Genomic DNA, 13,878 nt, shown 5'->3' with positions numbered 1-13,878 from the left:
GAGACAGCTGGGGGACTGTTGTGGTGGTCCAGGCCAGAGGGGCCAAGTGCTCTGTACCCTCTTAAAGAGAGGTGGGGAGGCACCAGGAAGAAGCCTAGAAGCAGGCTGGTCCTCGTGCCACTCACTGCAGGGGTCTGCTCAGGACTCCTGGTCAAGGCTTTGAGGGGGACACCTGGGATGACAGCCTTTACGCTAAGAAACAGTGGTACTGAAGGCATGTGTTTCCTCCTCCCTTGCATTTGTCTGGAGCTCAGGCTACCCTGCAAGGCCACCTGTGGGCATTCTGGGCAGGTAGTCTGCCTCTGCACTCCAAGGCCTGGGACTCAAATGCTGGGAGACAAAGCGTCTGATCCAGGGTCACCAGGCAGAGAAGGCCTAGGGCAAACATTCCTACCTTAACAGGAAGTCCAAGCCAGACAGGGCACTGGGTGCTGGCATCAGGATGGGGCAAGAGCCTTATGACTGCCCCAGAAGAGCTGTCCTCTGCCGCCCTTTCTGGCTGTACGGGTGACTGTACATAGACTGGCATCGATGGGGCATGGCGGGTAGGGGGAAGGGGGCAGGGCCAAGACCTGGCCTCCCCCCAAGGGGGCCTCGTCCGGGTGCCCACCTGGTGGCAGCGGGCACTGGGTGTGTCCCCCCAGGAGGAGCTGCAGCATCGACAGGTCCCCGGGTGCCGGCTCGCTGGGCTCCCCGGCCTCCCAGCGCAAGGACCTGGGTCGCTCCGAGTCCCTCCGTGTGGTCTGCCGGCCACACCGCATCTTCCGGCCTTCGGACCTCATCCACGGGGAGGTGTTGGGCAAGGGCTGCTTCGGCCAGGCCATCAAGGTACAGGGCACGCCAGGCAGGGATGGGGCCGTGGGTGGGAGCAGGGGGGCAGTCTGTGTGTGACCCGTTGGTCCTCCACCCTCCTCCCACCAGTGTCCCCAGGAAGCCCCAGTGGACGGGTATCTGGCTTCCAGACTCGCTGGCCAGAGCTCTCCTCCACCTGGGCCTCCCTGAGCTAGTTAGGGGGAGGGGACTTACTATAGATAGACCACGAAAAGTGGCTCCTCAGGGTGGGGGATGGGAGGGCAGCCCGGACTGACCCTGAAGGCTCCCTCCCCCAGGCCCCCTTACTGAGCCCAATACCAGCCCCCTCCTGGCCTCTGGGCTGCTCACCCCCTTCACACTCTCCCACAGCAAGACACAAGCCCTTCCCTGGCTCTGATGTCACCTGGCTATGACCAGACTGGAAGGTTCAGAGTTACACAAAGGGCACCAGCCAGGTTGCCCACATGTGCAGACAGGCCCCAGCCCCTGTCCCTGGTCAGAATCTCTGGTAGAGCTACCATTTGACTTCCAGGAGACAGCCCAGCAGAGCAGAGGAAAGAGAACTGGCCTCTGGGTCAGGCAGTCCTGGACCCAAGCCCTGGCCACCCCCCTTCCTGCCACCTGGGTGACCGTGGACCCTGGTGGGAAACCTTCTTGAGTCTCAGTTTCCTCACCTGTAAAGGACTTAAGCCCCACCCCCTCAGGGGCTGCGAGCATCCCATGAAAAGTCTGCGAAGGGCTTGAAGCCGTCTGTCCATCTGCCTGGGGTGGGGATGGGCCTCCTGCAGGGTGGGCCTAGAGCAGAGCATGTGCCTGTGCTGAGTCTCAACCCCTGGGCGTCCCCACGCAGGTGACACACCGGGAGACAGGCGAGGTGATGGTGATGAAGGAGCTGATCCGCTTCGATGAGGAGACCCAGCGGACGTTCCTCAAGGAGGTGGGTGAGGGGCCTGCTGCACCCTCTGCACCAGACTCCTAGGACCTGCCCCACCCTTCGCCATTGAGAGGGGGTGGGGTGGCAGAGGGCTCCAGGAGGATGTGTCGCTCAAGCCCACGCTGGAAGAAGAGAAACTATTGGCCAGGAGGGCGAGAGGGGCAAGGACGTCGCTGGGGGTGGGAGCAGCCCAAGCAAAGAGCACGGCAGCCGGCAGGTGTGACCCCGGGGGCTTGAAGGCTCCTCCATCTTTGGAACTGTCCGTGGTGGCCTCTGGTGGGAAACGGGGAGAAGGAGACGTGGGCCCAGCCTGTTTGCACCCCACCAGGTGAAGGTCATGCGATGCCTGGAGCACCCCAACGTGCTCAAGTTCATTGGGGTGCTCTACAAGGACAAGAGGCTCAACTTCATCACCGAGTACATCAAGGGTGGCACGCTCCGGGCCCTCATCAAGGGCATGGTGAGTGCCGGGCAGAGCCCCTGCCTGAGACCCGTCCCAGCCACTCCTGCCGTAGGACCCTGGGCCCAGCGGCTCCTCTGTCGGTCCCAGTTTCCTCCCAGGCTCTTCACTGGGGATCGGCCTCTGGTGTCAGAGGCCCTCCAGACCCTGATTCTGAATCAAATAAGGGAGCAACTGACTCCATCTAAGGTGGGGGGGGAAGCTGGGGCCCAGAGAAGGGTGGCAGCTTTGCTGAGGGGATGCACAGGCTGTCAGGTTAACCCCGTGCACCTGCCATAGGTTACCTCTCCCAGAGGGTCTTTGTTTTGCTTCTAAGCAAAACCAAGTCACTTACTGTTTGCCATGACATATAAAATTCAGAACTTGCTGTGACAGCTTGGATGAAATTACCGATCCTCCTCTGAAAAAGAAGCGTTTGGAGGGGAGCTTCCAGCTCTCCTGGGATGCTGATGGTGCCCCGGGATCCGACACTCAGCATCACCACCCCAGCATCACCCTCAGACCCGGAGACCCTGTTCCCTTCCGTCGCCGCTGAGTCCTCCTCAGTCCCTTAGGTTGGATTACCTGCTGTCACCAGAGTATGGTCCCTGCAGGCTCCGGACAGGTGTAACTTCTCAGAGGGATTCTATGGTCCAGTGCAACTTAGAAATGCTGGGCTGCACCAGCACAGGCTTCCTGGCTGCACCTGAATCTTTAATACGTTCTGATGTCCTTGCTCTCCCATTTGAGGTCTCCAAGGAGATGGGGGGAGAGAATGGGGTGTTTCCCCAAATGATTTGAGCCCAGAGCCCTGTTCTCCAGAGTGACTCACCGCAGCTCTCTGCAGGCGACCTTGCCAGGCCCGTCTCTGCTGGGCCATGGAAGCAGGTTCAGGTTTTTTAAAAACTCGAAAAAATGGGATTTTGTAGAAGAGAGAGTTTTTGTTCTCAGAGGAGGTGGGTCAGGAGCTATAGAAGAGTATCTCCCACCCCGTCACTGTTTGGAACCAGTTCTGTTAGAAAATTGTTTTGAATTATTCACCCACAGCCCTTAGAGGGGACAGTTGTGAGGGACTTCCTTGGCAGTCCAGTGGTTAGGACTCAGCACTCTCACTGCCGGGGCCGCAGGTTCAATCACTGGTTGGGGAGCTAAGATCCCACAAGCCACATGGCAAAAAAAAAAAAAAAAAAAAGAAGGGACAGTTGTGGGTGTAGAAGAGAGTTGGGGGTGCGTCATCAGACCCTACAGGACAGTCGCCCCTTCCTGTCTCTCTCTCTCACCCAATGTCCTGCAACTGTGGCCCCGTTGGCTCATCCTGGTCATTCTCCCCACCTCCAGGACAGCCAGTACCCGTGGAGTCAGAGGGTGAGCTTTGCCAAGGACATCGCTTCGGGGATGGTGAGTAGGCTCCGATTGCCGCGGGGCGTGTGGGCTGGGTGATCAGGCCCTACTTATAAAAGCATCTCGGGGCTTCCCTGGTGGTCCAGTGGCTAAGACTCCGCGCTTCCACTGCAGGGGGCGCGGGTTCCATCCCCGGTCGGGGAAGTAAGATCCCGCAGGCCACGCGGTGCGGCAAAAAACGAAAACCAAAACACGTTCTCCAGCGCTCACCTGAACTTCACAAGTTTAGAAATGGAAGGCACAGGAAGCTTTGAGAGAGGACAGAGGGGATCCAGTGGGAGGGGGGAAGGTGGGAGCCTTGGGGTGACCAGGGCGGGGCTGGGGGCCCTCAGCACGGCTGCCCCCTGACCCCCGTGCCCCCCACCCTCAGGCCTACCTCCACTCCATGAACATCATCCACCGGGACCTGAACTCCCACAACTGCCTGGTTCGTGAGGTGAGCTGCTGGGCCGGGAGGGGACAGCGGGGGCCCCGCCCACCACGCTGCTAGACGTGCGGGGGCGGGGCTCTGCTGTCAGCGTGGCCTTGACGGAGAGCCGCCCACACCAGGCTGCACCAGGGGCTGCGGGCCCGGAGGAGGGCCCGGGTGTGTGGACTGGGGTGGTCAGGGCAGGCTTCCTGAAAGAAGCTTTGGGGGGGGATGTATTTCAATGGGGGACAAGTGGGCCCAGGGAGCCCGGCTCTAAGGGGCAGTGACTGAGGGACCACAGGCTGTGGTCGAGGAGGGAGTGGGCAGGTGGTGCCAGGGGCGTGTCTCAGTGTGGCTCTACTTCCGGGTCACCCAGAACAAGAACGTGGTGGTGGCCGACTTCGGGCTGGCGCGGCTTATGGTGGACGAGAAGACGCAGCCCGAGGACCTGCGGAGCCTCAAGAAGCCAGACCGGAAAAAGCGTTACACGGTGGTGGGCAACCCCTACTGGATGGCGCCCGAGATGATCCACGGTGAGTCGGCAGCCCCGCCTGGCACATCCCCCAGGGCCCCGCAGTCCCAGGCGGAGCTGCAGGAGGCGCAGGTCCTGCCCTGCCCCTCTTTGAGTCCTGTCGTTGGTTTCCTTGTGCTGCTGCAACCAGTCATCACACACTTGGCTTAAAAAACACAAATTAGGGCTTCCCTGTGATGCAGTGGTTGGGAATCCGCCTGCCAATGCAGGGGACACGGGTTCGAGCCCTGGTCCGGGAAGATCCCACATGCCGCGCGCAGCAACCAAGTCCGTGCGCCACAACTACTGAGCCCGCGCTCTGGAGCCCGCGAGCCACAGCTGCTGAACCCCACGCGCCTAGAGCCCGTGCGCCGCAGCAAGAGAAGCCACCGCAAATGAGAAGCCCGTGCACCGCAACGAAGAGTAGCCTCCGCTCACCGCAACTAGAGAAAGCCTGCGCGCAGCAACGAAGACCCAGTGCAGCCAAAAACTAAATAAATAAGTAAATAAATTTATTTAAAAAACCCCACAAATTATCCCGTAGTTCTGGAGGTCAGGAGTCCAGTATCAGGCTCACTGAAGTCTGAAGTCTGGTGTCAGCAGGGCTGCATTTCTTCCGGAGGCTCAAGGGGAGAGGATCTGTTTCCTTTCCTTTTCCAGTTTCTAGAGGCTGCCTCATTCCCTGGCTCTTGGTCCCTTCTCCAGCAAGGCCAGCAACGTAGCCTCTTCTCTCTGACATCTGTGTCCATTGTCACGTCTCCTTCCCTGACCCTGATCCTCCACCCTCCTTCATAAAGACCTTTGTGATCCCATAGGGCTCAGCTGAATGATCCAAGATAATCTCATCTCGAGATCCCTGAGTCACACCTGCAAAGTCCCGTATAAGGCAGCGTGTTCACAGGGTCCAGGAATTAGGATGGGGACACCTCCAGGACCATTATTCAGCCTCCCACTGATCCCCTTTCTCCCACTCCATTTCTTTTTTTTTCAGGCCTGTTACACAGCGGTCCCATGTGTGCCCAGACTGGGGCTTTATAAAGCCTCTCCACAGGCAGGGGACATGCAGACACAGGGTCAGGGCCGCAGAGCCAGGGTCATCTCAACGCCAGCTCTGACCAAAGTTAACCCACCCCCCAATAGCTTAACCTGTAAATTGGGGTTAATAGTCCCTATCTTTAAGGAGTAATGTGAGAATTAGATAAGGTTTGTAAGCTAGTCAGAATTCAATAGAGAGTGGCTGTCCTGATTATTTTTAACGTTGTCAGAGAGAGGGTATTGTTTCCATTTTACAGCTGAGGCAACTGAGGCTCAGAGAGTCTGTTATCAGTCCCTGAGGCTGCTGCAACAAATTACCACAAACCAGGTGGCTTAACAACAGACACTTATTCTCTTATAGTTCTGGAAGCCAGAAGTCTGAAATCCAGTAGAGCCGTGCTCCCTCCGGGGATTTTAAGGGAGAATCCATTCCTTGCTGCTTATAGGTTCTGATCCTGGCGTGTCCGGACTTGTGGCCACATCGGTCCAATCTCTGCCTCTGTCTTCATGTGACTGCCTCCTTCTCTGTGTCTTTTCCTTCTCAGTCTCTTTTTTAAGGACAACTGTGATGGCATTTAGGGCCCGCCTGGATAATCCAGGACTGTCTCATCTCAGGATCTTTAACTTAATGGTAACTTCAAAGACCCTTTTTCCAATAACATTCACAGGTTCCAGGGGTCTGACACAGTTCTCTTTCGGGGTCACCACTAGGTCCATGACCTGCCCAGAGTCACATTGCTGGTTAGTGACCGAGCTGGGCCTGGAACGCCTTGCCCAGGGCTTTCACCTTTACCCACTGCCTACCCCCGCCAACAGGTTGGCTCAGACTGGGTGGGCTCGGGTAGTATCAGAGCCTAAGGCCTGATGCTACAGAGGTTTCCAGCATCTGCCTCCTGTCCTGACCTGCTGGCCAGGGCATCCCCCCAGTGGGCGGGTCCCTGGCCCGGCACCCTCACCAGCTGACATCCCTGGCCCCGTGCACTTGCTGACAGTGGTCTCTTCATCCAGGCCTCAGCTACGATGAGAAGGTGGATGTGTTTTCCTTTGGAATCGTCCTGTGCGAGGTAGGTCCAGGGTGGGCTCACACTCCCAGGCTGCAGGCTGAAGTCTGCAGGGGCCCCAGGCCAGGGAGGCTCTGGGAACGGGGCTGCCCACAGCCACCTGCATTCCCAGGGGTGTGGTGGTCCAGGGGGCGCCAGGCCCGGGTGTGACCTGCCCTCGAACCCACCTGGGTGGTGCCCAGTCCCAGGGGCCCTGGGTAACTGCTGGGCTTCGTGCTGGACAGATCATCGGGCGGGTGAACGCTGACCCAGACTACCTGCCGCGCACCATGGATTTTGGCCTCAATGTGCGAGGCTTCCTGGACCGCTACTGCCCCCCAAACTGCCCCCCAAGCTTCTTCCCCATTACTGTGTGCTGCTGTGATCTGGACCCTGAGAAGAGGTGAGTGGGTTGGGGGCTTAGGGTGGGGTGGTCCCCAGCAGAGCCCGAACCCACCATTCCCCTGCCTGTCTCCCCAGGCCCTCTTTCGTGAAGCTGGAGCAGTGGCTGGAGACGCTCCGCATGCACTTGGCTGGCCACCTGCCACTGGGCCCACAGCTGGAGCAGCTAGACAGGGGCTTCTGGGAGACCTACCGGCGCGGCGAGAGTGGACTGCCCGCCCACCCCGAGGTCCCCGACTGAGACCGGCCCGCCCAGCTGCCCCTGTCCCCGACTCGGGAGAATCCACCCTGCACCAGATTCCTCTGTGTGCGGTGGCCAGGTGTGGCACCCTCAGCGGGGCAGCGGACACCCAGACCCCTCCCCAGCGCCAGGCCCTAACTTGCCTTCTACCCTGTGGGCCGTGGCCCCTGCCCTTCCTCTGCCCCCGGCCCCAGAGCTGGCCTGGCTGCACAGACACCATCACCTCGCCCTGCCTTACCTCTGTCTTGGTGGGACCACCCCCTCACGCTTCTCCTTGCATGAGCTGGAGGACCCGTGTGAGCTGTACCCCATCCCATACCCGGTACCCTACCCCACACCCGCTGCCCCGGCTGTCCTATGCACACTCTACCCGTCTGCAGCTCCTCTGAGGCTGGGCCAGAGGACAGACAGCCTCAGACCGTGGCTCATCACTATTCCCAGGAGCCAAACAGGGAGTCTGGGGCCCATCACCCCCCCAGGGGGTGTCTAGGTAGCGTCAGGTATTGATAATTATCCAAACCCCCAAAGCAGAGAGAGGTCGTCTCCTGTGGAGTGGAAATCCCCGTGGCTGGGCAACAGCCCTCCCTCGCTTTGGGTCTTTTTGTTTCTTTATTGAAGCCACTTTAGTGAGAAGCAGGTACCAGGCCTCAGGGTGAAGGGTGGGTCCCTGGAGGGAGAGGGGAGCCGTGGTCCCAGGGCCAGAGCTGCTGGGAGGAGCAGCAGAGGGAGGCTGGGCAGAGTGGACGAGGCAGTGTCCACCAGCATCCCAGCCCCCTGAAGTTCATCTCAGCACCATCCCGGGCCTCTCCCCGAGGCTCCCTGCCAGTGGCCAGAGCAGCCCCTGCCCCTCCCCATGCCCCTCTGTCCTCTGGGTTCTTTCTGTGTAATCTATTTTTTAAGAAGAGTTTGTATTATTTTTTCATACGGCTGCAGCAGCAGCAGCTGCTGGGGGCTTGGGGTTTTATTTTTTTGGCGGGCGGGGGTGGGGGGGCCATTTTGTCACTTTGCCTCAGTTGAGCATCTAGAAGTATTAAGACTGTGAAGCCTTCTCAGTGCACTTTGAACCTGGAAAGCAATTGAAACAGGCCCATGGGACTATGACTCAGGGAGGTGGGACACAGTCACCTCCATCTAGGAATCACGATGTCTAAGGAACAAAACCCAGACTCAGAATAATAAAATAAATTCTGTACTCCCCACCAGATCCCGCTTTGTGACATGTGTCTGGGGGCCCTGAGGAAACAGGAGGAGAGAGGAACTTTTTGGATTAGAAGCCTTGTGGGAAGACAGGAATGGAGGTGTGGGAATGGAGGTGTGGACGGAGGGCCTAGAGGGTGGGGATGGAGGTGGTGGCCCAGCTGGGACAAGTGAGGACTTTCCAAAGCTGGGTTTGGTGGTGGGGGGAGGATTGGGGAAGAGTGGGAGAGACTAGGGAATGGATTGCTCTTATATCATGCTTGCCTTTTTTCTAAAATGTAAAGGGTCCAATCAGGAAAGCAGAAACCACGCTAGTTATTTCAAATATAGGTCATTTAATCCAGGGAATTGTTTATACAGGTGGCGAAAACACAGTGGAAGGGCGAAAAGTGGATACTGAGATAACCATTTCTGAGGAACTGCAGGAAGCAGCTGCTACCCCTTGGCTGGGGCACTTAAGGAAAGAGGAGGTTAGTTTAGTTATCTGGTGTCGGGTAACACTTCACCCCTTAAATTTGGTGGCTTGAAATAACAGTGATCACTCATGGATCACAACCGCTCTGTCAAGGATATGGGAGCAGCTTGGGTGGGTGGTTCTGGTCTGGGTTCTCTCCTAGGGTTGTGTTGGTGTTTGGGGTCTGGGGTCTCTCCTAAGTTTGTGGTCAGATACTGCCTGGGGCTACAGACATTTGAGGGCTCGAGTGGGACCAGAGGGTCCACTTCCAGGGGCCCTCTGTATGTGGCTCACACCCGTGGCCGCAAATTGATGCTGGCTGTTGATGAGAAGCCTCAGTCCCTGTCAGGAGCCTCACCATAGGGCTCCTTGAATGTCCCTACAGCATCCTCTAGGCGTGAGTATCCCCTAGGGTGAGCGCCAAGAGACGAAAGCAGAGGCTTCACTGCCTTTTAGGACCTGCTCTCAGAAGCCACACAGGGTCACTTCCACCGTACTTCACTGGTCACACAGACCAACCCTGATTCAACGTGGGAAGTGTCTACACAAGGCCACAAGTAGCGGTCCAGGAGATACCACTGGGGTCTTCTTGGACACTGGCTAGAGACGTGGAGGGTGGAGCCCCAGGAGACCAGTGCTTGGATTTTTGATTTTATGGGGGAAAGGGTTGGATTCCAGTTGGTGCTGGAACTTCTAAGAAGGTAGATGCAGAAATAGTGCTAGAGCTAAACATTTGCTCCTGCTGGACTGGAGGGCATTAGAAAGTCCCTCCTCCACATTCCAGTCTCCCTCAGCTGGTCCCTATTAGCAGGCCCACCTCAACAGGAATCCAGTTTGCAAGGGAGCCTGGGAAATGTAGTTTTCAGTGGTCCAGCAACTGTTTCACAGAACAGAAAGTGGACTGGGCTTGAGGCTGAGATACCACAAGCAAGCAGCACAACCCACCCCTTTGGCTACTCATCACCCACGCACATCTTTCTACCATATTTGATATCCATACAACTCTAACAGCTTCATGCCTCCACCTAACAAGACGCAAGTATCCTTTGTACACAGATGTGTCATTCTCTTCCTAATACTGAAATCAGAAATAGTACAAGAAGAGGAAAATCACACACCATTATCATTCTAGAAATATCTAAAAAGAATAATATACTATGACCAAGTAGGGTTTATCCCAGGAATGTAATAGTGTTTCAGTATTTCAAAAGTAAATCCGTGGAAAACCACAGTGAGATACCACTTAACACCCACAAGGATGGCAGTAATTTTTTTTTAATTTTATTTATTTATTTATTTTTGGCTGCATTGGGTCTTTGTTGCTGTGCGTGGGCTTTCTCTAGTTGCAGAGAGCGGGGGCTACTCTTTGTTGCAGTGTGCAGGGCTTCTCATTACGGTGGCTTCTCGTTGTGGAGCACAGGCTATGGGCGTGCAGGCTCTAGAGCACAGGCTCAGTGGTTGTGGTGTACAGGCTTAGTTGCTCCGCAGCATGTGGGCTCTTCCCAGACCAGGGATTGAACCCGTGTCTCCTGCATTGGCAGGCGGATTCTCAACCACTGTGCCACCAGGGAAGTCCCCATAATTTGTAAAAAGAAAGAAAAAATGTGTTGGTGAGGATGTGGAGAAATTGGAAACCTCATTCTCTGCTAACGGGAATATAAAATGGTGCAGCTGCTGTGCAAAACAGTCTGGCAGTTCCTCACAATGTTAAACAGAGTTCTGACCCAGCCATTCCACTCTCAGGTATATAAACAGGAGGAATGGAAACGTACACACAGAAACTTGTACATGAAGGTGCATAGCAACATCATTCATAACAGCCCAGAAGTGGGAATGACCCAAATGTCCACCACCTGCTGAATGGATAAACAAAATCTGGTCTGTACGCACAATGGAATATTACTCAGCCATGAAAAGGGATGGAATACTGATACGTGCTACAACATGGATGAACCTTGAAAACATTATGCTAAGAGAAAGAAGCCAGACAGAAAAGGTCACATGTTGATGATTCTGTGTACATGAAATGTCCAGAATAAGCAAATTCATAGAGACAGAAAGGAGATTCGTTGGGGGGAAGAAGGGTGCATAGGGAGTGATTGCTAATGGGTATGGAGTTTATTGGGGAGATGAAGAAAATGTTCTGGAATTAGGCAGTGGTGATGGTTGCACAACTCTGTGAGCATGTTAAAAACCACTGAATTGTACATTTTAAAATGGTGAATTTTAAGGTATGTGAATTACCTCAATTTTTAATCCATCAGTCAATGAAATCCATCATATGACCAGATCATATCACATGATGTTGATAGTGTCTGACAAAAATTCAACATCCATTCCTGGTTTAAAAAAAAAAAATCTCAGCAAACTAAAAATAGAAGGTAACTTCCTTAAGCTGAGTGAAGGCAGCTACAAAAAAAAAAAAAACCAAAAAAGCCCCACAACTCACACTATACTTAATGGTAAAATAATGCACGCTTTCTTCCTAAGATCAGGAAAAAAAAGGCAAGGAGGTGTAGCCTCACCACTCCTATTCACCATTGAACTGAAGTCCTGGTCACTGCAGGAAGAGAAGGAAACAGACAAGAAGTAAGATGTGTACAGATTGGGAAGGAAGAAATAAAACTGTTCCTATTTCAGAAGACATGATTGTCTAGGTAGACAATACTAACAAATCTACCAAAACAAACAAACAAACACCCTCCTAAGAACTAACTTCAGCAAAGTCAGAAAATAAAAAGGTCAAAGTCAGCGTGAAAAATCAGTCTACATACTACCAATGCACAATTGGAAACCAAATTTTTTTTTTTTTTTTTTTTGGGCCATGCCACGTGGCTTGCGGAATCTTAGTTCCCCAACCAGGGATCGAACCTGTGCCCTCTGCAATGGAAGCGTGGAGTCCTAACCACTGGACCGCCAGGGAATTCCAAAATATTTTTAAAGCACCATTCACAATAGTCCCTCCCAAAAGGAAATAGATCTAACAAAATCTAAAAGTTACAGATCTAACAAAATATGTGTAAGATCTGTATGCTGAAAACTGTAAAATGCTGAAGAAAGAACTCAAAGAAGACCTAAATAAATAGACATAGTGCTCATGAACTGGATTACTCAATACAATTAAGATGTTAATTCTCCCCAAATTGATCTGTTGATTTCACACAATTCCAATAAAAATCCCAAGAACATTTTTTTGTAGAAATAGACAAGCTGAGTCTAAAATTTATATGCAATAGCAAAAGGACTAGAAAAGTTAAAGTACTTTTGAAAAAAGAAAAAGTTGAAAGACACACACTACCCAATTTCATGACCTGTAGGAACTATAGTAATCATGACAGGTTTGGTGAAGAGATAGACGTGTGCACCAATGGAACAGAAGAGAGTCCAGAAATAGACCCACGTGTATATAGCCAATTGCTTTTTTTTTTAATTAATTAATTTCTTTACTTTTGGCTGTGTTGGGTCTTCGTTGCTGCGCGCAGGCTTTCTCTAGTTGTGGCGATCGGGGGCTACTCTTCATTGTGGTAGGCAGGCTTCTCATTGCAGTGGCTTCTCTTGTTGCAGACCACGGGCTCTAGGCACGCGGGCTTCAGTAGTTGTGGCACACGGACTTAGTTGCTCCGCGGCATGTGGGATCTTCCCGGACCAGGGATCGAACCCGTGTCCCCTGCACTGGCAGGCGGATTCTCAACCACTACACCACCAGGGAAGTCCAGTTGCTTTTGACAAAGATGCAAAGGCAATTCAGTGAAGGAAGGATAGTCTTTCTAACAAATGATGTTGGAAAAGTTAGACATCCATAATATCCTAAATAAAGATCCCAACCTAAACCTCAAACTCTATAGAAAAATTAACTCAAAATGGATCATAGAGGGACTTCCCTGGTGGTCCAGTGGCTAAGACCCTGCACTCCCAATGCCGGGGGCCCAGGGTTCGATCCCTGGTCAGGGAACTAGATCCCACATGCCACAGCTAAGAGTTCACATGCCGCAACTAAAGATCCCGCATTGCCGCAATGAAGATCCCGCATGCAGCAATGAAGATCCCACTGAGGCCCAGCACAGCCAAATAAATAAATAAATATATTTTAAAAATGGATCATAGATCTAAATGTAAAATGTGAAAGTATAAAACGTTTATACGAAGACAAAGAAGAAAATCTGCATGACTTGGGTTAAACAAAGATTTCTTAGATGTGACACCAAAAGCACAATCAAAAAAAAAAAAGGTTGATAAATTAAAACACTTCCTCCGTAAAATACAATGATTGCGGTGGTGGTTATATGAATCTCTAAATGTGTTAAAACACCTAGAACTGTCAGTGGAAAAAGAAGGTAATTTTACTCTGTGTACATTTTTTTAAATAATTTTTAAAAAATCATACCAAAGCAGATGGCAAGCCAGAAGAAATATTTGCAACATACAGAAAATATTTGCAAACCATGTAATAGTCAAAGAATTCTATAATATATTGAATATAAAGTGTTCCTACAAAAAAAAAAAAAGATTGTCAGATGGAATTCAAAAAATAATTTATATGCTGCTTACAAGAAACCAACCTGAGGGCTTCCCTAGTGGCGCAGTGGTTGAGAGTACGCCTGCCGATGCAGGGGACACGGGTTCGTGCCCCGGTCTGGGAAGATCCCACATGCCGTGGAGCGGCTGGGCCCGTGGGCCATGGCCGCTGGGGCTGCGCATCTGGAGCCTGTGCTCCGCAATGGGAGAGACCACAACAGTGAGAGGCCCACGTACCGCAAAAAAAAAAAAAAAAAAGAAACCAACCTGAAATGTAATTATATAGATAAAGTAAAAGGATGAAACGATACACCACACAAACACTAGTTTTTTTTTAAAGCTGGACTGGCTATATTTAGATTAGATGAGATAGATTAGATTAATATCAATCAAAGTACACTTCAGAACTGGGAAGATGATTAGGGATAAAGAGAATTACATGATAATAAAAGAATCAACTAGCCAAGAAGACATGAAATGTGTATGC

General features: G+C 52.8%; 1 protein-coding gene across 6 annotated transcripts in view; it reads left to right on the top strand.

Moving 5' to 3' along the window:
• LIMK1 (LIM domain kinase 1) overlaps positions 1-13,878 on the top strand; it is a 49,360-nt gene that overhangs the window by 16,312 nt on the left and 19,170 nt on the right. For 2 of the 6 annotated variants that reach the window (XM_004268783.4, XM_033426331.2), the window contains 9 exons: positions 645-828; positions 1,664-1,750; positions 2,076-2,207; positions 3,525-3,584; positions 3,958-4,023; positions 4,373-4,529; positions 6,551-6,606; positions 6,828-6,985; positions 7,063-8,429. In XM_004268783.4, coding sequence (XP_004268831.1) covers positions 645-828; positions 1,664-1,750; positions 2,076-2,207; positions 3,525-3,584; positions 3,958-4,023; positions 4,373-4,529; positions 6,551-6,606; positions 6,828-6,985; positions 7,063-7,225 — 1,063 coding nt within the window. In that variant the 3' untranslated portion in view covers positions 7,226-8,429. Of the gene's footprint in view, positions 1-644; positions 829-1,663; positions 1,751-2,075; positions 2,208-3,524; positions 3,585-3,957; positions 4,024-4,372; positions 4,530-6,210; positions 6,284-6,550; positions 6,607-6,827; positions 6,986-7,062; positions 8,524-8,782; positions 8,893-10,619; positions 13,090-13,878 lie in introns of those variants that run through there. The other 4 variants (XR_004482751.2, XR_007472333.1, XR_004482750.2 and 1 more) reach the window with 4 other exon arrangements.

The sequence above is a fragment of the Orcinus orca genome, chromosome 16, assembly GCF_937001465.1.
Source record: "Orcinus orca chromosome 16, mOrcOrc1.1, whole genome shotgun sequence".
NCBI lineage: Eukaryota > Metazoa > Chordata > Mammalia > Artiodactyla > Delphinidae > Orcinus > Orcinus orca.
The sequence above is the reverse complement of the archived record's forward strand: the minus strand, read 5'-3'. Positions and strand labels throughout refer to the sequence as shown.